The sequence below is a fragment of the Lepidothrix coronata genome, unplaced genomic scaffold (genome assembly GCF_001604755.1).
Source record: "Lepidothrix coronata isolate B3197 unplaced genomic scaffold, Lepidothrix_coronata-1.0 Scaffold78, whole genome shotgun sequence".
Lineage (NCBI taxonomy): Eukaryota > Metazoa > Chordata > Aves > Passeriformes > Pipridae > Lepidothrix > Lepidothrix coronata.
The window spans coordinates 2210055-2234806 of record NW_016690258.1 but is presented as its reverse complement, the minus strand read 5'-3'; the positions used below and the strand labels follow the sequence as shown (position 1 = coordinate 2234806).

Here is a 24752-nt window from a genome sequence, read left to right as displayed (position 1 = left end):
CTTCTACGGCCCCAGAAACACAAGTATCCCCTTACAAACACTGTGTGACGGGCGTCCCGGGCTGCAGCTCCATGAGGTCCATGTGCTGAGCGCCGGAGAAGGCTGGCGACAGGGGCACGGTGACAGCCCAGTGGGCAGCTGTGGAATAACACCCCACAGCAGGTCCCGCCACCTCACCTGCCATGGGCTCAGCTTCCCCTGTCAGCAGCTCGCAGAGCCATCCTGTCCCTTTGGATGGGGCACAGAATTGGTAAAAAAACATCCAGACTGGTTTAAAAGGAGCGCCTGGACCTCTCCTGTGTCCCTCAGGTGGCTGAGCACCTCAGAACGCTGACTGCAGGAAAACCCCAAAATAAAATGTTTTATTATCACTGGGCATTTGACTCCCAGTCCTCAAAGTTCATCAGCGGAGATAAACCAGCTAAAAAGTTTAGGAGATAATTAACACAGTCAAGATAACAAATAGAGGAAGAGGGCCAGGCAGCTGCAGGCTGGATGGGCATTGAGGGTGCAAGATGCAAGACCTGGGAGCTTGGACCTGGTTTCAGCCACAAAGATGAATAAGAACTGATGTAACGGGAAGTTTCTGTACTAGGCAGGACACGTCAAATAACAATACCTAAATCGGGTACCTGGGTGATAACACAGGATTACAGGAGTAGTTTTGAATAGGAGGTTAAATGGGTGTCACAGGCTGCAAGCTCTGTCATGGCTGCAGTAATTTGGGCCAGGGAAAGCCTTTAAGGAAGTATCGGAAAGATGACAGTTTTCATTTGGCAAAGAAGAGAGTCTGGAGAGGAGATTAATCTCAGTTGCTTCTACAGAAATGGTTGTTGAATTTCTGTTCGAAGTTATTACATGGAAGGGACACTGCTGAAATAGTCTGTAACAGATTTTGTAACAGTATTCTGTAGACTATGCAAATTAAAAATTCAGTGTTTGATTTTTCCCAAATGCCTAATGTTTAATCCCACTTTTCTCACTGAGTTATTTATTAACACTTGGTAAACAAAGCATTATATATTTATGCATATCGTTCCAATCTGAACCTTACTTTTTTTCCAAAATGGAAAACAATCTATTGCTTTGTATTTTATTATTGATTCCCACCTTTGCATCATCAGACGTTTTGGTAACACATATCAGAAACATCAAGGTAAGTAACCAACTGCGTATGGAGCTCCCACTCTTCATAGATTAATTTCTTGCAATTTATCAGCATTTATCAGAGAGTTCATACAGTGCTGACAGCAGGAGCTCTGTGTGGACACAAGATCGAACTTGGGACACAGACTGGTTGACCTCTAATCAGCCTCAGTGTTCCATCAGCTCTGAAATTCTCCTACTTCTCTTTTTAAAAGCATCCCTTTCTTCTGTTTTCTCTCTCTTCACCACATAGTGGTAAAATGTTTTAGTGGTTTTATATTTAAATGTGTAAAGCAATCAGTGCTGCCAGGGAACTGACTTTAGCACATTTTGCAATGCAAAATATCAGTGAAAAGATGCCTCCAAGAAGGAGAAAACAGAAATGTAACATGGCATCAAGATAAATGTCCACTATCCAAATGACATGGTAGTTTTTTTCTCAAAAGATTTGCATGTTAGCACAGCATGAAATATATCTCTTAAAAATATCTGTCCCTCAAGAGGGCCGTTCTGGTTTCGATTGATCTCTGAGTAAGGCAGTGCTGCCTGATGTTTTTCCTAATTTTCTTTGGTTAAGTTACTGCCCACTACCCCTCCCCTCCATAAATTATTTTCCTCTCTCTCAGTGCTTACGTACTCCGAAAAGTTACAGAGAGCAAATCTCCTGAGGGAAGATTTTGAGTTACTGTGTAGAACAGGACAAAGCAAATTAAAGTTCATTCTTGTTGATTAGGTTATGGTCTTTGCCAACACTTTTTCTTTGAAAATCAGGATAGTAACATGCCTAACCTTCAAGAATCAACTTGAGATTTAATGCTGCAAACTGGAAATGCCAGTGATTCTTGTTATTTAACCATTATGTAGCCCAGATATAATGTTGCTTTTTCCTGCTGATTACCATAGTACCTGTTGTTCTCTCTGTGTCTTGCAACTCTAAAGCCTTTCTAAGTGGAAAACTGCCAAAGCTCTGGGCAGTGCTCCATCCATACATGCAGAATGCTATGGAAAATCAGTTGATTCTCCCAGTTTTGTTACATACCTTATGCAAATGTGATGTGATTGAAATGGAGGGGGTTGCTTTGTAGTGTGAAGGTCTCTGTCCCCATCTGTGTCCTGGCCCCGAGGAGTGTGCCAGCAGGGAATGGTGAAGTGTGGCTGGAAGCCTGGTTGGCTGATGAGCTTCAAGCTGCCCAAGCTCCTTTTAGAGCCATAGTCAGGTAAACACAGTCGGCAGACCCAGTTCTGGTGAAAATTGAACAAAAATCCGAATCAAAGATCCCTGTGTGTACTGGCACACCTTGTTCCTAAGGGTGGGAAAGATTTTCCTAGGTTTAAAACAACCTGTAGAACTCCATATTCAGAGCATTCAAAGCCCGGGGAGCGATGGTACAGCCCTCCCTTTATGGCCCTCTCATTTTGGCAGCAGCGGGACTCCTTCAGCTCGCAGGGAGGTTTGGTTGGTGTGGCTGAGCTGCATTAGGGTTTCTTCTCCGTGGCAGCCAAGTAGCATCCCTTGGGAAGATGAAATCTTCAACGTTGCCTTAGATTTGGAAATAATTTTCGTGCCTTGTTTTTCCTAGGTAGTGCTTAGGGATATATGCAAATACCTCATTCCTGAGGTCACTTCAAGTTCACTCTACACTCTTTGCTGAGTCTTTTAGTCACCCTGTGGTTTAGTTTCCCAAGCTGTACAATCAGGGTTTCTTTCAGCAAGTGCTGTAATGGGAGCCCTGTTTTTCCTCTCTGTTTTCTTGGGAGTTCAAATTTCTCTTTTCCTCTCCAATTTCTATAGATTTTTTGCACCTCTATTTTTTGTTGTTGCCACACCAAAACAGTAGTGAACAAAGGAAGAATTTGTTGCTATTGCACAACGGAAAAAAAACCATAAATTCTAATAATTAGTGCACCTGGCAAATATATAGAAATAGTACAGAAACATTTTACCAAGTAACAATTATCCAAGGTAGAGGATATTAATATCTCATTTTTGTCTAGAATTGCATCATCTTTTTGAGTGGCACACTATTGCTTTCTACCCACATAGCTTAAAATGACCTTGATGTTAGTGACATCTCAAGCTACTTCCAAGTGAATCATTAAAAATAAAAAAAAAAAAAAACAAACCCAGAACAAAATCACAGACTCACTCCCCTCCCCTGTGCAAATCAGGGTCAGCTAGGGCAATGTCCAGCTGAGTTGGGTATCTCCACTGAAGATCAGCCCAAGCACAAAATCACTGAGAGATTTTTCTGTGGTTTCTTTTTCAATGAAAATTGCGGAGTACCCCTCTAAAGATTTACAGAATCAAAACAGAACTCCTTCAAAACTACTGTCAAACCCATAATCCTGATAAAGAATATTCACAACAGCAATCCTGTAAAACTTAAATGCAGGTAAAGTATCTTTTAATTTGGAGGCAGGAGTCAGAATTTCAGAATTTGTAACCAAAGAACACATTTTTGTATGTGTTTTTTGTATCCTTAAACCGCCTGGTAATTCCACTGTGAGGAAAGGTTTGTACCAAACAAACTGACATTTCAGTGACTTCCAGCTTTTCATTTCCCAAGGTCCATACCTCAGTTTGTGTTTTTGAAAGGGGAAATGACAAGCTGTAATGACAGCACAGAGACAGAAGAGATAATTTCTCTTTTGGAAAGGACAGGTTTGAATTGGTGCACAGTCCACACAGGCATTAAAGAAATCCATGGAGGCTTCTGAAAGGGGAGAGATGCACACACAGAAATGATCTGTATGGCAATAGCAGATGGAAAGATGAACCTAGAGAAATGTGTCCAGATTTCTTGGCCAGATTCTTATAGCACTTGAGAAGCCTCCCCCCAAACCTTGCATTACCTAACATTTAATAGTGTCTTGAAAGGAACTCCAGAATAGACAAAAAATAACCTTCTGTGTCTCGGTTTCCAGCTTGCAAAACTTAAGTGTGAAAGGTACCAAAAGCCTTAAATGTACCTGAGATGTGTACCTGACTTAAAACCTCCTTAGGTCCTTATCCCTCTGTTTGGTGGAGCAGCCAAACACGCCTCCACAAAATGTGACCCCCTCGAGGCTCTGGGAGCCAAACGAGATAAGGTGTTTGCAGCAGAGCTGATGAGAACTGAGTTACACAAGCTGTTACTGTAAGAGGAGTCAGTCAGTTTGTTTAATGCCTGTCCTCTCTTTCAGAAGAGAGGACGTGATATTTTTGTACAGCTTCTGATATTTGCACCTACTCTGGGAGCAAATATGGCAAAAAAAAAGTCATAGCTGCTTATTTTTTTTTTTCCCCTCCATGCAGGCTTTCATGGTGACCATCTCTCCTCTCTGTAATCTTACTGAATTACCATCATACTTTGTCATGTTGGGTTGAGAGGCTGGTGGGGTGAAACAGGAAAAATTTAGGAGTAAGTCTGAAAAGGTGTAATGGTGGGTCTGCCTGACAGTGTGGATGTGTGTGACTGGAAAAAAAAAATATGTGCAAGCTGGGCTTTTATGCTTGGATACAAGCCCTTTTTTCACTTCCAAAGGAGAATAAATTTGAAAAGAAAATATGTACTAGAGGACCCAGATCCAGGAATTGCCAAGAAAAAGTTGTCACTCTCAGGACAAGATATTCTGGTTTTACTTGATGTCACCATGGAGCCAGCCTATATTCAAGGAGTCCTGTTAAGCAAATTTTAGTGTGTTTTTTAATCTCAGTGACATTTAGTCATAAATGGCACTGAGCATTCTTTTCCTCTCTCTCTTCCCTCATCTCTCAGGGGTCCATGATTGTTTTCAGCAGGAAGAAGGCACTTTTTGTGTCACTTGAGCAAAATACAAAACAAGCAACGTGCCTTACTTGCTCTTCCCTCAAATTTACTTTAAGTTTACTAATGAAGACCTCTCTCGAGCTTTCCTTCTCCTGGACAACTTCTTTTGGCTTGTGACAACTGCACAGGTGCTAAGTGAGTTATTTCTAAAAGCACCTTCTTACTCATGGTTTTTCCCTTTTTTTCTCTTTACAGAAGCGAAATGTTGAGAATGACTTGGTGAGTAAGACTTGGTTTTGTCCAGGCTACCAAGAAAGATTTATAGTGACAGGAATATTCTGTGTTCACAAAATGTTTCTGCGAGTGAGCAAGTGGATATTTCTGGAAATAGCCCAGAACTGCCTGTTTTGGGCAAAAGGTTCAACTAGACAGTTCCTTTTTGAGCTCTGATGGAAAATCCTGGACAAGAAAAGAGAATGAACAAATGATTTGTAACTTCATTGTATTTGAATGAATAGCAAAATTGTTTGAAATCACCTCTGTATCTCTTAACAGATGTCTATTAAATGTTGGTTTTATTTTTACTTTTGTTTTATATTGAAGTTATGTTAAAGAAGGCAAGAGACCTGATGTCTGAAGCTGATTCTACTTGGCACCTGGATCCCCTTCAGCAGTGTTTAAATGCTTGGATTGTTTGGGGACCTTCTTAATCAATCAGCCAGAGATCAGTCCCACCATAAAAATTCCATAGTTCTTTCCAGCACTGGCTTTGCTGCAAGAAGCAGACCTTGCTTAAGGAGTTGCCTAATGAATCACATCTGCTGTTACCTGTGCTTTCACATACTCTCCAGCAACCTTATACCTGAGCATTCAGAGAAAATCAGTGTTGCCCTGCCCATTTCCTTGTTTAAAAAAGAATGAGCTCCAGTTGTGAGGAAGTTGAGAATAACATAAAGTTTGGAGCCATCTGGAATTGTTTTGGTCTATTTTTAAACAAGGTAATTACTTACATCCCTGCTCTAGGAGTCATCCACTCCACTGATAATTATAGTCACTGAGCCAGGGAGGCAGCAAGTAAATTGTTGTGCTCTTTGAGTAACCATAAAAAGTCACTCTCTCAGTAGAGAAAATAAACCATTTTTTTATAGTGGCAGTACCTTTGCTGTGGTAGTAGTATTTTGTTAAAGGGGCTGTAGTTATAACTTGTGGAATAGTGCCATGATGGCATCGTGATAATATCCCAGGAAACACAGCTGTGCTCCAGTTCTCATGATTCCTGGTTTGCTTTGGAGTGATCGATGTCCTGCCATGGTTTCTTTTTAAAAGTGTGATGATGACTGATTAACACACACATCAGTGTAACAGCTGGTGCTCTTTTTTCCCCTTGTTTCATTTCTCAATCTACAGGTTGTCAATGGGATAGAAATCTATAGCATGAAGATCGATAGTAAAGTAACTTCCCGGTTTGCCCACAATGTCATCACCAGTCGAGCCGTCAATCGTGGGAACGTGTCCAAAGAAGTCTTCTTTGATGTTGAGCTCCCTAAGACAGCCTTCATTACCAACTTCAGCATGTGTGTAATTTTTACAATATCATTAGAGAAGACTAAAATATCTGTGCAAATTCAGCTGGGAGAAACTGAACTCAGCTGTTCATTTTTACTTTGCCATTTGACAGATTTTTAAATGCCTCCTGGGTGATTTTCTGGTACTGTTAACTTAACATGTAAGATACATGGAGAAAGGCAAACATTGGTACATCTGTACAAAAATGACTAATTTTCAGTTATTTCTTTTCATCATCGTGGACCCTAGGGAATGGGGGACCTTCCCTGGAGATCCATCCACCTTTTCAGAAATACCACTTACTCTGGTGTTATCAAACCAGGAAAGTTCCATTACCTAATTTCCCTGATGGCATTATAGCTTAATTTATCTCTTCATTTAAGAATCATGTTTGAATGAAAGGCTTATATTTGAATAAATGCTCAGCTGTAGGCAGTGACACTTGGACAGGTGAGTCTCACCCAGAGGGCTGGTTTGCCATTAGATGAGTCAGGATGGTGAAGCTGCTGAAATGTAGGAATATGGCAGGGGTAAGTCCAGTTCCACCTAAATTCACTGAGGAGACTGGTTTCAGTGAAAGGACTCCAATCTTGGCAACAACAGGTCTCTGAAAGTGCTTTTTAGCAAACCAATCAACAAAGGGAGAATTTCTGTGGTAACTTTTCATGTATTTTTCAACCGAACTAGGACTTTTTCATCTGCAGGACAATTGATGGTGTCACTTATCCTGGAACTATAAAGGAAAAAGAAGCTGCAAAAAAGCAATATGAGAAGGCTGTTTCAAGAGGACAGACTGCTGGTCTTGTCAAGTAAGAATGATGTCTTGTGTGGCTTCCACACCGTCATCCCATAGCAAACTGTGAGATTGGAAATGCTGTGTTCTGGTATGTTACTGACATTATGGGACCAAGGAACAATCATTAAGTTAGAGTTATTGTAGCACAGATTATAAAAAGGAAATATAACTTCTGACTACACAGGCAGTACCTGCAATCATGGAAAGGCTGTTTCTGCAGCTTCCACCGACCTGTTCCTGGGATTAAGCTCACTGGGAAACTTGAATAAATTCAACAATTTGAGTATGATTTTAGCAATAGATCCTATTTAGAACAGAAAAAAAAATCCCATCTTTGTTTTACTTGTTTTTGAAAATCGTACGCCACCAACCCCAACAATAAATATTGTAGAAGAGGATAAAGATACTCATTTTCCTACCCACTTAATACAGAGCTTCAGGAAGAAAAACAGAAAAATTCACTGTCTCAGTCAACGTTAAAGCAGCCAGTAAAGTCACTTTTGAACTCACATACGAGGAACTGCTGAAGCGACGCTTTGGAAAATACGAGATGTTCATCAAAGTGAAACCAAAGCAGCTTGTCAAAGATTTTGAGGTAAATGGCAAACTGATCAAATTTGACTATAATTTAAGAGCTGATGAAATTCTGTACATCTGTTGAAAGTGGAGTACAACGGTCATTCCATCTACTGAGCATGCCGAAAGAAATCATGCATGAAATCCTGAAAAACCTATTTCAATGCCTTAAAATAGGCATTGAAGTGGAAGATTAATATCTTTTGCATATGCCTTTATAGCATAAATTACACCTTTCTTACACCACCATGAAACAACATCATCTTAAATCACACTGATGCATATATTGCATTCTAGAATACTGCAGCTTTTGTGTGTTAAAACTGGTCTTTGATCACTCTTATCTGCCTTGGTAGAATTCCACTATCTGCTTTCAAGTTATATTTCTATTAAGGTTTGTTTATTTGTACCTTTGTTTTTAACCTCTTTGTGTAAAAAGGCCTGTTTGGCTGAAGATGTGTCCACACAAGTGTAGATTTGGACTGCCATTATGAATCATAAAAGTAAATTTCTATTGCTTTTATAAAAATGCCTCTTTCATATCTGTAGTTGCCTGCTGATCCTCCTGGAAATGGCTGAGTTGATGTATTGTATGTTAATCAATGACAATGAATTTTCAATTAATGTTTCAGATTGCAGTAAATATTTTTGAGCCCCAGGGTATCACTGAGCTGGAAGCAGAAGGAACATTCATCACCAATGAGCTGCAAAATACCATTAAAAAAACTTTTTCAGAGAAAAAGGTACATTGACTACTGAGTTCTGTAATTTACTTATTATGGCTATAATTTGAAAATAATAATGTCAGTGCTAGCAATGGAAGTGAGAGAAAAAAATTAGAGAAAATGCAGTAAAGGCTTGTCTGTGCAAATGAGATCTGAATTCCAAGGTAGAAAGTTGAAGGGCTTTTTAAAACAGTTCAGAAGCCATGTAACTGTTAGGAGGATACTGTACCAAAACTAGTAGGCCTTGTCCCACAGCAGCATTTGGAAACCTGGATACCAGTAAGAGTATCTCTTATACAAGAACTGAGTGAGAAACAAGCAGTTTTGTCTTGTATGGAGGGGGTAGAATTCCTAAAAGCACAGACTGCCCAACAGGCTTACCAAAGGTGTCATTCAGAGTGGAGGGCTGACCTAAGGGAGATGGGGAAGCACATGGAGAAAGTCCTAGATAGCAGCCTTCATCTGCCAGTTACCCACCAATGAGTGTATAAATACATATGCATGCATACAAACTAATAGCTAACCAGATAACCCAGGTTATTCTCATGTCTGTGAATATAAATATACTAGCTTTAAAAAAATGCAAATGTGTTCTGTAGGAAATGTTCAGCTATGAGGGTTCAGATCTAATGAAGGCTTTCCTTTGCAGGGGCACATCTCTTTCAAGCCAACTCTTGATCAGCAGCGAACCTGTGCAAGTTGCTCAGAGTCTGCCTTGGATGGGGATTTTACTGTAAGATACGATGTGAAGAGAACAACTCCAGATAATTTGCAGGTAAATTGAAATTCTCAACAGTTAAACAGCCTGACTTGCATAGTAACAGTCAGGGAGCAGTGAGAGCCAGCTGTTTCCTAAAGGACAGGGAGCTGAGTGTGACAGCACAGCTGATGGCACAGGGGCATTACCAGCCATGAGCCCACTCCTCACAGTACCTGAGCAAGGCAGACCCTGAGGTGGCACTCAAGTTCCACTGAGAGTCCAGGTCATCAGGCAAGTTTGTGGTGATGAGTGAGCCCAAGGTCAAGGCAGGAAGTCAGTCTTCAGGGTGGAATCCAAAACAGTGGAGTCCATGGATAGGGACAGGTGATACAGCTGTGGTATAGCTGGACACAGATGTTCTGACAGTGTAGCTCAGGCAGGAACTAAAGGCCCAGTCTTGCACTTAAGTGATGCTCCTGGGCCCATGGACACAGGTGAGACTGGCTGGAGCCATTAAAACCTTTTAGTCCACTCAGAGACCAGACACTAAATGAGAGTAATATCTCCTTTATCTGTTTTATCTTTACAATATACCAAAGTTTTTGATGGTGTTATGGGTTTTTTTCACATTTTATTTTTCAGATTGTCAATGGCTACTTTGTACACTTCTTTGCACCAACAAATCTTCCAAATTTGCCCAAGAATATTATTTTTGTAATGGATACTAGTGGCTCAATGTATGGAAGACCAATGGAACAGGTAAGTTATTACATTACTGAAGAGTTTCAGTGGAAGAGCTGGGAAAAAGTACTGGAAGGGATATGAGCTTTTCATAGTTAGAACTCCTCATTCAAAGCTAATGCTCAGAATTTTCAGGTTTTGGTGTTGCATCAAAATATCCAGGCTTGCTTGTGTATGAGCTTCTCCACCAAACTGTAGCTACCCATTTCCCATCGCTTTCAATTTGCCATGCCAGCTTATCCCAGTGTAAGCAACAATCCATGACAGGAGATCTGATTTTCCTTTTAGCTACAAAGACTTACCAGGTGTTCTTGCAGCTGACTGACTTCCCTGGAGTTACTCTGAAACAGGCACAGGGACTGGCAAGGACAGAACAAGCTCAGGATTTTTGCACTATGTAGAAGTTAAAAATACCCCAATGCTGAGAGATTCATAATGTCAAATCTGTAAGCACCTATTCTGTTGAATGTTGAATTGTATATTTAAATCTCTTTGTCTTATAGACAAGAGAAGCACTTCTAAAAATCTTAGATGACATTAAAGAAGATGACTTCTTCAATTTCATATTGTTCAATTCTGGTGTGTCCACCTGGAAAGAAACATTAATCAAGGCCACTCCTGAGAATTTGGATGAAGCAAGGGAGTTTGTTCGGAACATTGATGCTTCAGGCAGTAAGTACTTCACTGGACTTGCCACCTGGTCACTGTGTAAGTTAATTTATCTGTTCATTCTGTGAACACAATGCTACAGCTTGTTGGGTTTTTAGATTACTGATGAGACACTCCTGAACTTGAATTTTACTCAGAATATGACATCTATTTCTCTCTATGTTTCCAAAGTCCAGGTACTTCTCTATCTAATCATCCCCCTGCTTATAAACCCAAATCTTTCATTTTCATACTGTAATTAAATCTCTTCAGATCCCAGTGAAAAGTGGGCCTTTCTTTTGATGATCTCTGCTGAACCCAAATTTCTATGTCTACCCCATAGTGACAAATTTACATGGTGGTTTGATGAGGGGAATTGATATTCTGAATGCTGCTCATGAAGGGAACCTTGTGCCCAAGAGAAGCGCCTCTATAATTATCATGTTAACAGATGGCCAGCCAAACGAAGGTAAGTTTCTGTTGGATAGAATAATAGAGAGAGTTAATTAACTAATAAAAAATGCTAGTTAAAACTGGCCTTCACCTTTGACTTCTTGATGTTTTCATGATTTAAATGCTACTATACAACATCATTATACTGAACCAAGTTTTTGATAATGCCTCCTAAGAAATCTGAACATGACGAGTCACATTTAATTTTGTGATCATTTTATCTATTTTTGAAGACAACTCAAACGTTTCCTGGTTTGATGCAGGTGTATCAGATATTCACACCATTGAGACAGATGTAAAAAATGCAATTAAAGGAAGATACCCCTTATACAACCTTGGGTTTGGCTCTGGTGTAGACTATGGCTTCTTGGAGAGGATGGCACTGGAGAATAAAGGACTGGCCCGTCGGATTTATCCTGACTCTGATGCAGCTTTACAGCTTCAAGTACAGTAACTACCACTTAAATCAGATGAAAATACATTGGTTCAGATAACTATAGAGTTATTCTTCTTTTCAAGCAATCAAAAACCCAGTGTGTAATCTGATACTGGGATACTCCAGAATCTGCTGTAATCAGAATATTAGAATCATAGAATAGTTTGAGTTGGAAGGGACCTTTAGTTGCATTTGATTTTCTTCTTCCCTCATATAAGCAGGAGATGGAAGAACAGTAAAGGGGAGATACTGGGGGCTGTGGCAGAGAGTTCAAAACTTGGCACAGGGTGACACAAGTCATGCTTCTGAAAGGCACCTGGTGTGCAGCAAACTTCCTCCACTCATTTATATCCCAAAGCTCACAGATCATGTGGTTAATGTCATGTCAAGGGACGAGAAGGGGAACAGATCATAAGGCTCTAGATATTCTGCCTTTAGAAACTTACTGGAAGCAGGTGTATCCTACCCTACTTCTGAGGCATTCTAGAGTTGTGTAAGACATGAAAACAGGTATAGGCCTTATGAGGTTGACCTGTTTTACTTCTCCCATTCCAATAGCAGCCATTCAAAAAATTCACCAAAGAATTAGATACTGGATTTCATTTCAGGCTCTGCTTGAAATCAAATATAGTAAAAAATAGTCTGCTCTGACTATGTTGTTACGTCAGTCTCTGCTGGGAATAGATCTAGAAACTTATCTCTATCAAATACCAGGGATCCCTCTTGATTCATCATCCACAGCATGTTATTCTCAGATTTTTTTTCTCTCTCTAAGCGAGACTGAAGAGTTGTATGTCCTTTCTCATTTCCCTTATTTGTAGATTTTTTTTAGGCCTTGTGCTCTGAGAGCTAACCAAATATTTAAATATTTCTTATAAAATACACTTGCAGTTTTCATTGCCAAAATAGCAGGATGTTTCTGGTTACAGATCTACGAATTAAAGAAACAATGAGAGTTAAATGTTTTCCTTTTTTTTTTTTTTTTTTATCCTATAGGGGTTTTATGATGAGGTGTCAAATCCCATGCTCACAGATGTGGAGTTAAACTACCCAGAAAATGAAATACAAGACCTAACTACGAACAGTTTTAAGCATTTCTACGATGGGTCTGAGATTGTGGTGGCTGGACGTTTTGTAGACAGCAACCAAAACCAATTGACTGTAGATGTCAGAGGTGAAGGTGTAAGTATGGATTTCTTTAACTTATGTAAGATACACAAAACCTCTGAATGTTCAAAGCTGGCACTACTTAAATACTTAAAATATTTATTGGTATTTCTTTACCTCAGTGACAGCATGGGTTACTGCACATGTGAGAAACTAAACGTGCCAAAGTCATTGCTTTTAAAATTGCAAATTACTTGCCTAACTCAGATGTAGTAGGGTGAGTCTGGAACAACTTTGTGCAGTGTGACTGGATTAGTTTTGCTTACAAATATATATAAATATACTCATGTATTTATACATATCCTCATATATTTATAAATATATAAATAGTGTATGTATTTAGTCTCTAAATACCCTACTTGGTTCTTTTGGGAGCCAAATTTTCAGTGTTCACAGGCACTTCTCTTCAGTGGATGAAGAAAACCAATGAATAAGCCAGCTGAATATTTGAAATATCTTCCCCTTAAAATAGAACTCTACTTCTAATACCTCTCTCCACATCTGGATTCAGTAAAAATATTTACCCCTGATGTTCAAGAAACAGAACACAAACGTATTCCAGACCATGTTATCATAAATCATGGATTGCAAATATGCCCCATGGACCGTGGACTTTGGTGTACTTTAAATACAAATAATGTGCTACTGTGAACTTAATTCCAACCTGTCTGCTTGAGCATGTTCCTCTCTGAAATCAGTATCATAATCAAAGTTCTTTAATCCTGAATAGCCAAATTCTGATGAACAAAAACGCCATGTGAATTTGGAAACTGTGTTATGTCCTGTAGTGTACACCTCTGACCTTCACAGAAACAATGGGTCAAAATTCCTCATACAACACTGGCAATCTCCTGGGCAAGTGCTGGGTGGAACCAAACTGTTTTTCAACTTGATAAGGTTTTCAGGTGTGAAGGTCCTGATTTTTACTCCCAACAGGCTAAAGATGCCCTGTCATACACTACACAGCAAGATGCTGAGCAAACAGCTCAAGCTTTCCAAGAACAAGAATACATATTTGGAGAGTACATTGAAAGGCTCTGGGCTTATCTCACCATTGAACAACTCCTGGAAAGACGGTAATTATATCTAGAATAACATCTTAGCTATGAACTCCTTAAGCCCTCTGACTCCTGCAGCTTCTAGGATAAAAATCAGTAAGGAAAATCCCCCTACCTATTCTCCTCCCTAGCCTCAATATTCCTGTTCCAGGTTGCAAATGAAACAATTTTAAATTATTGCAAGTATAAAGCACAGGTTCGCTTTTTTCTTGGATAGCCAGGGGAATTAGAAGTGCTTTTAGAGTGTAACAAGTATGTCTTATTGATAAATTAGCTGCAGAGAAATGACTTCACTTTAAAGTAAAATATTGAATTTGGTGAGTAATTCAGCAGTCACTGATGCTGGGAGTCTCTACCTGTATTCAGTATTGCAGCTACAGGAGAAGAAAAGGAAAACCTTACAGCTGAAGCCCTGGCTCTCTCCCTGAAGTACAAGTTTGTAACACCACTGACATCCATGGTGGTAACAAAACCAGAAGAAAATGACAATGAAGATGTGATTGCTGATAAACCCACTGAAGGTACAGACATGTTCAGATTTTTACTGCATTTGAGAAGCCAAGTGTTCATTTGACGTTCTCCTAAAGAAAGGCTTCCATGTGGGCACAGTTTTTTTTAAACGTATCTGAAAAATCTACTTTCCAAGCCTGGCACATGTGTTCATGCAAAAATTACTTTTCATTGTAAATCTCACTTCCATCAAACCATCCTTCATTACTAAATTGTACAGGCAAAGTACTATAAATTTAAAATAAGTGTATTTTAAACCAAATACATAAACTATTACAGAAAAAAAAAAACCAAACCAAGAAGCATTTCTAATCTAGTAATCCAGCTATATTAAAATGAGTTCACATCACTTTCTCCTTCATTTTTCCACATATTTCAGCCTAGGGGTAGATGTAGTAACCTCTTTCTGCATGAAAGAGGAAAATTTGCATGAGCTCTTCCTCATGCAGGATGCATCAAGTTGTAAAAGAATTTGAGATTGCATATGTAAAACACAGCATTCATATATATTGCAGAAAGAGAAGCAATTATATTGAGAGTAGACAATTTGTTTTCAACTCCTCTGATACTCTGGCTGGTGATGAACTCTGTTCTTAGTAAAACAGTTCAGCCTCTCTGTTCAACATCTGTGTAACAAAGTCTGTTCCCCTCTATCAAAGCAAGGCAGTGCTGTTTGCTCAGAGTGCCCCAAAGCCACCCAAACTTCATCTCTGTGTGTTGTTCCAGCCACCCTGGTTCTACAGGTCTAACAGAGGCTTTTCAGTCTCTTCCGTCAGCACCCAGTATTTTTTTTTCCCCAAAACTTTTACCTAGAGCCCCTAAAAGTTCTTGCAGGCTCTCCGTGGGCTCTCTGCTGCCTTCTACATTAAAAACTTCCTAATCTTTTGAATTTGGCATGAAAACTTAAGGCATTTTAGCATAACAGAGATACTTACAGGGGATTAGTGGGTTTTTTCTTTCAGCTGGAATAAATCCTGCAGCCAATGAATTGCTAAGTGTCTTTCAACTGTGAATGATTCTTCAGGCATTCTGCTGATAAGTTTTTGCATTATTTTTCATAACCCTCATAATGGAATACTGACACAACCCTTCATGTTTAATTTAACATTCAAGTCACTGTACAACATAGTGACTTTAAAGTTTGCACCTGGCCTCCATAAGATGGAAAACCCCAAACATCTGACAGAAGAGACATCCACTCACTCATCTTCATCTCTTTGCTTTTCCTTTCCAGGTACTTGTGGTACCTGGCTCCTCTTTGAACCTCTTTCCCAGGAAATCCTCTCTGTACATAGAAAATATAGAGCAGAAATAGCAGAAAATACTCAAAGGACTGTTTCTGTATAAGAAAATAAAATAAAATAATTGTACACACCCTGAAGTCTAGATTCACAAATCAGATTAGTGAATGATCCAGTCAGTATTAATAGAATTATTCAAATGCCTCAAAAACTGCAAAAGAGTAAATCCAATAAGGAACATTTTGCAGTATAGGTGTGGCATAACAATAAAACAATTACAAATAAAGCCCTTGTCCCATGCACAATAAATTGCAGTTTTGCTGCCCCACATAAAAGCTTTTTACTTTCAGTGTGTTTCTGTTTGATCTACAAATATTGAGTTGTATCACTGGGAAGAAATGGAATTGTAAAATACTGAAGATACCTGGTTGAGTTTTCAAACAGTTTTAAATTTATTTTTTTTTCTTAGAATATGTTTTAGCAGGGTCAGAATCCCACAACTGAAATTGTAAATTTCTCTTTTTCTTCCTTTTACTCCTTGCCTGCCCATGGTAACAGCTGAAGGTAGGTACATTTCTTATTAAATTTATGTCATATTTTTAACTGTTAGAGATGGATTTCCCACATTGGTTATTTGATCTAGGATGCAATATTGTCATAAAATTCTTAGTGAATAAATCAAGGTAGTGTTATAAATACATTTAAAATTTTCAGGTGGATAAGTTTGTAGTGTTTTCAGTGTGGTTCCTCCTGTCTCTGATGATTGCAGCATCCCACCACCACAGAATTCAGGCCCAGTACAAATAAGCTGCTCTGCAGGGCTGGCACTGGGGGCTCCCAGGTACCTGTGTGAGGCAATCCCATACAAATACGTCTTTGTTCCTGCTGTGATTGCCACTCCTTCAGAACAAAGCCCTGACTTCAGACACCCCGACATAGTTTCAGGTGTAAAAAGAGCAGAAGACTAGAAAAATATGGAAGTAGGAGAGAAAATCTTACTGACTTCCCTTCTGGGGAAGTACAGCTTAGAGCAAGGTGGCACAGAGGAATCACAGAAGAGCAGGCTGTCCCAGTCCCATACAGAGCCAAGCCCAGGCCTGTGGAGAAGGAACATTCTTGCTGAAAAGGAGGGTGTGCTTTCAGCCCTTTCATGACACTGCTTTGTAGCAGTATCAAATAAAGTTTTTCCTTTGTAATAATTTAGAAATTTATGCGTAATTACAATATTTTTTTGAGTTGGTTTTGGTGGAAGGAAGCGAGAAAAATTGTTTTTTGTTCTTTGTAGCCTCTAAAATAACATTTTGTTTCCTTCACAGCACTGAGTTCCGTATCTTCTATGCTTGGTAAGTCATTAAGTTTCTGAATGGAGCAGGATCTGTCAACTGAAGTTACCAGACAGCTGGAGACTGCCATGTCTGGGTTTACAACTGTACTTTAACAAATACTGCCAAATTCTGCTCCCTGCTGAAAACACACTTAAAGGTTGAACAACATGAGGTGAAAAAGTTTCAGCTAAATAGTTTTTGAGGAGTAAATCTCAATTCATCCATCCACCATTTTTTCCTGAAAGGTGTTTCCCAAAAACAGAGGATGGACTTCAGTTTGGATCTCCATGATATAAAGCAAGGGCCTATGATGTCCAACATCCTGGTTAAATTAATATCTTCAGTTACTTGTGAAAAAAGTAACTGTTTTAATTCAAGAGAGAGAAGCAGCAACTGACCCATCAAATGGCTGGCTGGGAAATCCTGGGAATGGGAGAGTTAGATTTACCTTTATCCTCTGGGGATTAGTCTCAGTCTCTCTGTCTCTGTCTAGTTTTCTCAAGTTTTTGTTGAGACACTTAAATTCATTCTGGAAAAACAAATGTCAAAATGTCAAAAGTTTTCACTGGATGATGTTGCATTGCCTTGCTGATAGCTTGATCCTAAAGCCTGAGATATTTGTGTCCTGCAGATACATTACCTGGGCTCTGTGGAGACCCTCAAAGCAATGTAGACAAGTGAAATCTGTCTCTATTGTGAGGCTTTTTTTGATTCAAGAGCAGCACAAACTGTCATCCCATGGACTATATGCTTTAAAACCAGAATGGAATTAGTGATTTAACAAACATATTAACCTCCTGACATCTTACTTGTAGCATGCAGAGAGGATGTACATTTTCCATTTTGATGTGTTTTCCTAACAAGTTTTTTTCCTTCTGCAGGTTCACAAATATATCGAGGATCACAACCCACATGGTACACCAGTGGTGAGTGGTTTGAGTGCTGTCTGTTTAGAAGGAGAACAGAAGAGAGTTTTTAAGGCTAAATTACACAATTCTTATGAGTCTTTTTGATAATTCCCTTCCATAAAAGCTGCCATTTTTCAGTTTCAAGGGGCTAATATTTTAGTTTACTTTAAACATCTCTCAGTGTCTTTTAAAGATCAAGAAATTGAAATGATTTGTGGTCCTTTCCTCACCCCTCCTTCCTGTCAATGTTGTGTTGGTACCTGCCTGTTCTCTGTTCAGGTCCCTTCCTGCTCTCAGTAACACTTTCATGCAGCCTGTGAAGGGCCCAGTTCCACTGGCACAGTATTAACTGCTCATGTGGAGCTTTGCCCCGTGTGTCACTGTCCAAACACCAGTGATTTGCCTTTGCAGTTGATGGGGACCCACACTTCGTGATATGGGTGCCACAAAAAAGAGATGCCATCTGTTTCAATATCAATGAAAACCCGGGTACTGTCTTAAATTTGATAAATGATCCAGTTACAGGTGAGTTTTAATTTATTTTTTGTAAATAATCAGTAAATCATGATACTTCTAACAAAATGTCCTGTGCATAAAGGCTGTTTCTCTCTTTATAATGCATAAGCTTTTTTTCCCTGCAAAGTTAGTAGGAGGTCCTGTGGTTATGATAAGGTAACATTACCATGACTGTTTTCACTTCTTGAAGCAAAATGAACTTTTAAACTTTGTTTGAAAACCACTGTGAGGGTTGAAAGTAGTAATTTGTCTCAGTGAGTTTTAGTACAGACAATAAAATAATCCTTAAGTTGCCAGTTCATGGAATATCTGGTAAAGAGAGACTGATGTCACACAGGCCATCTGTGCCCATCACAAACTCTTTGTGTTCTAGGAAATATTGAACTTTTCTCAAGAAAATGATTGTTGGCTTTGTGGAAATTCACTGAACAGCCCCCAGGGCTTTATTTTACTTTAGAACAAATATGCACAAGTAATTCTGATATATTTTTCAACTCATATCTAATTCCTTTGGTTTTGATAAATATTCAAGACACTCCTTGGCATCAGTTAATCAAGTCCTGTCTATAAAGCAATACTTGTTTCCTTTCTATATTAGGCATCACAGTAAATGGAGAACTCATTGGTGATAAGAGAGCAAATAGCGATGCAAAGATCCAAAATTCGTATTTTGGAAAACTTGGCATTGCAAATAAGCACCTGGATTTAAAACTGACAGTAACTCCTGAGAAGATCACAGTCCAGAATGGCAACGAAAAAATGGGTTTCACCTGGCTTGACTCAGTCACCTTGCAACAAGCAGGGTAAGGGTTAAAGAAAGGCCATCAGGCTCTTGCATTACTTTCTACACTTCTTTAAACATTGATCAATAATACACTTCTAAGATTTGTTGTCTGAATCTACAAAAGAAATTGATTCAAGCCCTGCTGGACTCTGCTCTCTATTTTGTTGTGTAACTGCTGAATTATTCACAAATTCCTCTGCTTGGAATAAGTAAGTGAAAATTTTTCCCTGCTAGTCTATTACCATGGCTAAGGCAAAGCTAGATTTGGTCTCGTGCTTAATGCAGCAGTGTCTTGCAAATGCTTGAAGATTAACTTTAGGCACAGTGTGTGATCTTTCAAAGACATAATAATGCACCATAAACAATCTCCAGTTTAAGAAATGGAAATTGTGGCATTTACAGAAGAGGTACATTTTGCCCTGTCAGCAGGTCTATTTTTCATGGGATCTCTCTGTTACAGAATCATTTATACCTGTGCAAAAGGAAGTTCAGGAAAGGAATGGGCAACATCTCCTCCTCCTGCCTTCTCAAGGCCTGGCTCTGCAGCAGAGAGCAAAACTTATTCACACAGCATGCCTTTTTGTTTGGTTTTTTTTTTTTTAAATTATGCTAGAACATGGATGATGCCAGTAATACAATCAGAAGCAAAACTTCTTTATCCTAGCACTAACCTAGGCAGTTTGGGAGTTGACTTCTCTGAAAAACAAAAGGAAAAATTGTCATGTAGCATCCAGCCAAGGAAGCGATGGTTTTATCAATAGAATTTGTGTTACTGAGCATGAGGTGCTGTATCTACTGACCTGTCTCTGATTACTTGCACTGTTAAAGGTAAAACCATCTTACTGAAAAGTTTAAAGGCCAGGTAGCCTTTTCCAATGTAATTTAATATGATTCTGTGACTGTCTGTGAACACACATACAGAGACTCCCATGGACCAAACTAGGCAGCAAATCCTCTCTTCTAAAAAACGCTCAGCACTTTATAAAGCCATGTTTATGTCTTGGAGAGGTTTCTTCTTCTCACATTTCTTCTCCTTGCTGTTAACTCTGGGAAGCACCATGTCCTAATTCATGGTTTGGGTTTTTTTCCCCCTCAGCTTAACTTTAATAATTAATAGAAAAAAAAATCTGGTGCTCTCAATGGGCAGTGGTGCCTCATTTGTTGTTGTTTTGCACCAAGTATGGAAGAAGCATCCACTCCACCAAGATTTCCTAGGACTGTATACACTGGAAGAGGATAAACTGTCTGAACAGACCCATGGATTATTAGGTATGACTTCTTTTAGTGTTTCCATGCTGGTCGTTCCTTTTGAGGCTGCATAATTTGTAGACACAAGCTTGTACTTAACCTTTCTGAACTGAGAATGGAGGAAACTGAGATGACATTGATTGACAGAATTAAGATTTGTGACAAAACATTCTGGGCTCAGACTGTGTGAATTATCTTTTCACAAATTTCTCTGCTTCTGCTGCTGAAGTCACTGGCACTCATTGTCCTCACTGGCATCTTTAAAACTCTTTATCTTGCTAAGTCCCACCTACAGATTTTTTTTTTCTTACTACACTATTCCTCCAGTCTCTTGGATGGTTTAACCTCTCCTTTCATCTTATCCCCCTTTGCCTAAACACAGGCACTCTGAAAAAATACTTGTTTGCCTGATCAAAATTTGCCAAGCCTCAGTTAGTGGATCCTTGTAAGAAAAGAAATTGTTAAGGTATAACTTGATTAAGGTATATCTTGATTTATTAGCATATATTAAACCCACAATATGACTTTGTATCATCCAGGGTTTTCCTTATGTTAGCCAACATTTTTTGTTTTAGTAGAAAGTGAAGTTGATAATTCAGGGATCAAAAGTTTGATCCCATTTTCTGCCAGTGCAGTGGGTTTGGTGGTGGGCATTCTCTGCTGCAAAAAAACACAGAGAGCAGACATTTGCCTTCCAATTTTCACTTACAAAATCTGATGAGGGCAGCAAACATTCCTTTTGGGTCAATAAGTTTACTCAGTGTGGAAAACAATGAACTGCACCAGCCCAGAAAGGACAAAAGTGTGCAAAGGCTAATCCTGGCAGGAGTACAGAAGTTCCTTAGCTGTCAGCCTTCTGCTGAGCACAGTCACATCCAGAGGTTTCAGAGATCAACACACACATTATCTGATTCAAAAAAAAGCTAAAAACTTGGGGACTATATCATAAATACAGTTGACTAGACAAGACAACAAGTGAGGATATCTTGAAAGATATATAGAAAAGGCTAATTGTATTGTGCACTCAGAAGCTGGAACTTACATCCAGATGATATGGATTGTAGATAGAAAATAATTCCATGGGCATATGTTCAACCTTACATGAGACCTGGTGTTTGCTTATCCATTCAAACCCCTGAAGGGACGTGGAAACCAGCATGGGGATGTAGAAATTCTGGGATTTCTGTTTGGTTGCTGTTTTAATGTGTGCAACATGCCTGAAATGTTAATTTTGGCTTCTATTTTTAGGACAATTTTTCCACCCCATTGACTTCACCATACTTGAAATTCATCCTGGGTCTGATCCCAAGAAACCAGATGCCACGATGGTTGTTAAAAACAATGAACTGATAGTAACGAGGTACAAAATAATTAAGTCCTTAGCAAAGACTTAGGCAAGATTGCCTTGTCCAAGTGCAGTTCCTACCTTGGTACTCCCATGGCTGTGTTTCCCTTTCAGGGGCTGGCAGAAGGATTACAGAAGAGATCCCAGCCATGGTGTTGATATTCCTTGCTGGTTTGTCCATGACAACGGAGCTGGGCTCATAGACGGTGTTCACACGGATTATATTGTTTCCAGTCTGTTTTAAGCAACTACAGCTTCCTCCAAATTCGTGGGTAGACGGATGATTTGTCTGAAAGAACAGTATTTTTTAATGTTTAAGAACTATTAAAAATCTGTAAGCATACCATGTTTGGCAAGGACAAGGTATGTTGGATTCTCATACAGTTTTGCTGTGCATTTGATGGAATCTGAAGTGCAGGGCAGCTGTTCCCCTCGAGTGCACAGATACCCCTCCTCCTCTGGAACGTCCTCTTTATTAGGTTCAAAATTCTGACTTTGAACGTTACTTTGTAAAACGTAACAGAAACCTTCTATCCAATATTAAATCAATAACGGAGTGACTTAAATAAAGCCTCAGCACTCAGTGCCTGGTCCTGTTATTCCAGCAGCTGTGGATGTTTGCGCTCCGGTTTCACAAAGCCCAGGGCGCCAGATGCATTTCGCGACTGAGCACGAGAGGGCAGCCGACAGCCCAGCCCAGATTTTGGGATAATTCCACGGCACTTGGAACCTCCCGATCACTCGACTGTGCAGTGCTGAGGGCTGATGCCAGCACACAGGATGATTGTTGGCATCCAGGACTGCTGGGTATTTTAGTATTTTAATTTGAACCTAACTTCCGAATGCCCAAATCTTTATAAATTCATGAAATACCACAGTTGCAAGCACCACTCACATTTAAGTAATAACAGCTCTTCTGGACTTTGTCTTTTTTTGTGTAGAACCCCTCCCTCTGTTCCCATAACAGAATTTATGAACATATTCAGGGCAAGAAGTGTCCCATTTATTTATATATTCATTTTGTACTGGAGGAAATTGTAAGGTATTACTTCTAAAGAAAAAGAAAAGCCTATTTCTTATTTACTTCAAGATTTCTTTTAATCAAATCAGCCACACCAAGGTAATTGTGGTCTCACATGGCAAAGCAGAAAATTCCACTATTGCTGTATGACAAGGAGAGAAAGTCAGTGTGTGGAAAACTAGAATGCAGACACACCTGAGGAAAGAGGAGTGTAGTGGGAAAAACAGAGATGGCATGAGATGTGATGGGTTAAATTGAAAGAACAAAGGTAGAGGTGAACAAAAATTCAACAGAAGAATCAAAGAGGAAAAAAATAGAGAAAAATTATACTTACTGTTACATTTATGGGAGATACAGGCCTTTTCCAGGAGCAAAATCTTTACTGAAAGCAAAAGTTTTGTAGATTAAAAAAAATTGGGAAGAGGAGAGGGTGTCACAGTGGCTACATATCTCTGCCTGCTAAATTCAGACAAAAATGATGAAAGAAAACAGTAGTTTCTACAGATGGTTATAAATTACTGAAAAATGGGGAAGGCAGGGAGAATAACAGAAAGGAGTGAGAGACCAGAACATTGGAACTAGTAAGGTTAAGTTTACATGGTTCTAAACTTTTATTCCAAGATTTTTATTCTAAGATAATTAATTAGATAGAATCAGGACTGGTCCTGTACTCACCCCATTAACACAATAAACCAGAGTAGGGCACAGCAGACCTTGACCTGCCTGTCTGGCAGAGTTTGGGCACAAGGCAGTGCTGGGCACTGAGCTTTCTTCTTTGATTAATGGGGATGAGGCAAATCCCTGGAGGTAGCAGGAGCCTTGACAGCTGTGACAGAACTGTGAGCCAGGAGTTGAACTCAGGGGTTCTGGTCTGCTTCTGCATGGCTCCTGTTCAATATGCACTCCAAGATTCCTGCAGGGTAGGAGATAACAGCAAATGGACCTAGAGGTCACAAGGAGGGCAGAGAGAAATAGCAGAGAGGTGCTTTCAGTTAAATAAAACATTTACTCCTGCTGCCAACAGGGACAATGCTGGTTGAAAGAGAAGTGTGAGAGAGATCTACTGTGAGATGTGGATATATCTGTTATTTTGCATTGGAATTAGAAATTACAGAATGCAAAATATTCATTATTGTGTCTGCCTTCAGCTCCTTGAGCAAGGGAAGGGAGTGTAGGAAATCAGAACTCACTCTGGGCCTCAGAAAGGGCAGGAGGAGAGTGACTAAACATCAAATTAAAATACAATTCAAGTGAAGAGGAGTGGAATGGCACATCCTTATGGAAGGGACAGCATACCTGGAGGGGGGAAGCCGCACTTACAGGAATCTGGGAGCCGCAGTAGCCAGGCACAGCAGCGACATCGGGCTGCTGCAGGAAACACAGACATCCCTGTGGGAACAGCCGCGAGCGCCCCTTGGAGACACGAGAGGCTCCTGAGCGGCTCCGGGCACGGCGCCTGAGGCAGCCACACAAATCGGATCCAGCCCGGGGGACAGGGACAGCTCCGCTGGGAAGTTGTGGAAAGAAGGGGGAAAGACCCCAACTACGCAAAGAGTTTTTATGAGGAAGGCTGGCGGCTGGTTTTCTTCCCATCCGTCCGGGTTGGCGGGATGTGCTTCTTTGCAGCAAGGAGAGCTGCCCGAGCAGGGCAGGGGCTGCCCGGGGAAGGTCGGCACTGCGGGGCTTGGGGCCGCTCTGGGGAACGGCCCGCACACGTTCGAGCCTCACCTGAGCAGAGGTGCGCGGTGAAAGCTGCTCCATCCGTGCCCCACTGCTCCCCATCAGGGCTGTCGCTATCCCTGCAGTTGGCAGGCGGGGCAGGAGAGGGCACGTGGACACCCTGCAACCGAAAGCAGGGATTTTTAAGCTGCAGCAAGTCCGCCGATAGAACCCAGGATCCACAGCACGTGACTCAAATCCCAAATTCATTTATAATGCAATCTTCTGCCTTGCAAATTGGGTAAGCCCGTTTTTGATGCGAGTGAGCAATCTGGCGTTCCCAGTTTCCAAATTCCACATTGTTTGTCGTGTAATTTGTCCAGCAAAATCGCCACCTGCAAATCCACATTTTGAAAGTCCAAGAAATTCACACA

The 24752-nt window shown here is 40.1% G+C and overlaps 1 protein-coding gene and 1 long non-coding RNA gene across 4 annotated transcripts; one reads left to right on the top strand and one right to left on the bottom strand.

Moving 5' to 3' along the window:
- The first annotated feature begins 1042 nt into the window (after positions 1-1042).
- On the top strand, positions 1043-22223 carry LOC108499739 (inter-alpha-trypsin inhibitor heavy chain H3-like). The gene is made up of 22 exons (XM_017819908.1): positions 1043-1156; positions 5151-5174; positions 6303-6469; positions 7166-7270; positions 7690-7852; positions 8466-8576; positions 9208-9333; positions 9901-10017; positions 10503-10671; positions 10991-11116; positions 11364-11545; positions 12533-12718; positions 13640-13779; positions 14128-14282; positions 16071-16076; positions 16829-16855; positions 17719-17763; positions 18157-18270; positions 18860-19064; positions 20142-20314; positions 21542-21653; positions 21753-22223. The coding sequence occupies exons 1-22, from the start codon at positions 1067-1069 to the stop codon at positions 21880-21882; spliced, it is 2673 nt and encodes an 890-aa protein (XP_017675397.1). The 5' UTR covers positions 1043-1066; the 3' UTR covers positions 21883-22223.
- Positions 15322-21843, bottom strand: LOC108499745. 3 transcript variants are annotated; one of them, XR_001875635.1, is made up of 5 exons: positions 21720-21843; positions 19717-19741; positions 19518-19585; positions 17286-17366; positions 15322-15556 (listed from the first exon to the last, which is right to left on the bottom strand). It is a non-coding gene; the product is annotated as an uncharacterized LOC108499745 (long non-coding RNA). The 3 variants fall into 3 exon arrangements; XR_001875633.1 differs by having other exon boundaries at positions 19518-19741; XR_001875634.1 differs by lacking the exons at positions 19518-19585; positions 19717-19741.
- Positions 22224-24752: the final 2529 nt, after the last annotated feature.

Coding starts and splice junctions, on each gene's coding strand:
- LOC108499739 (XM_017819908.1), top strand. CDS start 1,067: ATGGAAAACAATCTATTGCTTTGTATTTTATTATTGATTCCCACCTTT. Junction 8,577..9,207: donor AAACTTTTTCAGAGAAAAAG/GTACATTGACTA, acceptor TTTCCTTTGCAG/GGGCACATCTCTTTCAAGCC. Junction 11,546..12,532: donor ATGCAGCTTTACAGCTTCAA/GTACAGTAACTA, acceptor TTTATCCTATAG/GGGTTTTATGATGAGGTGTC.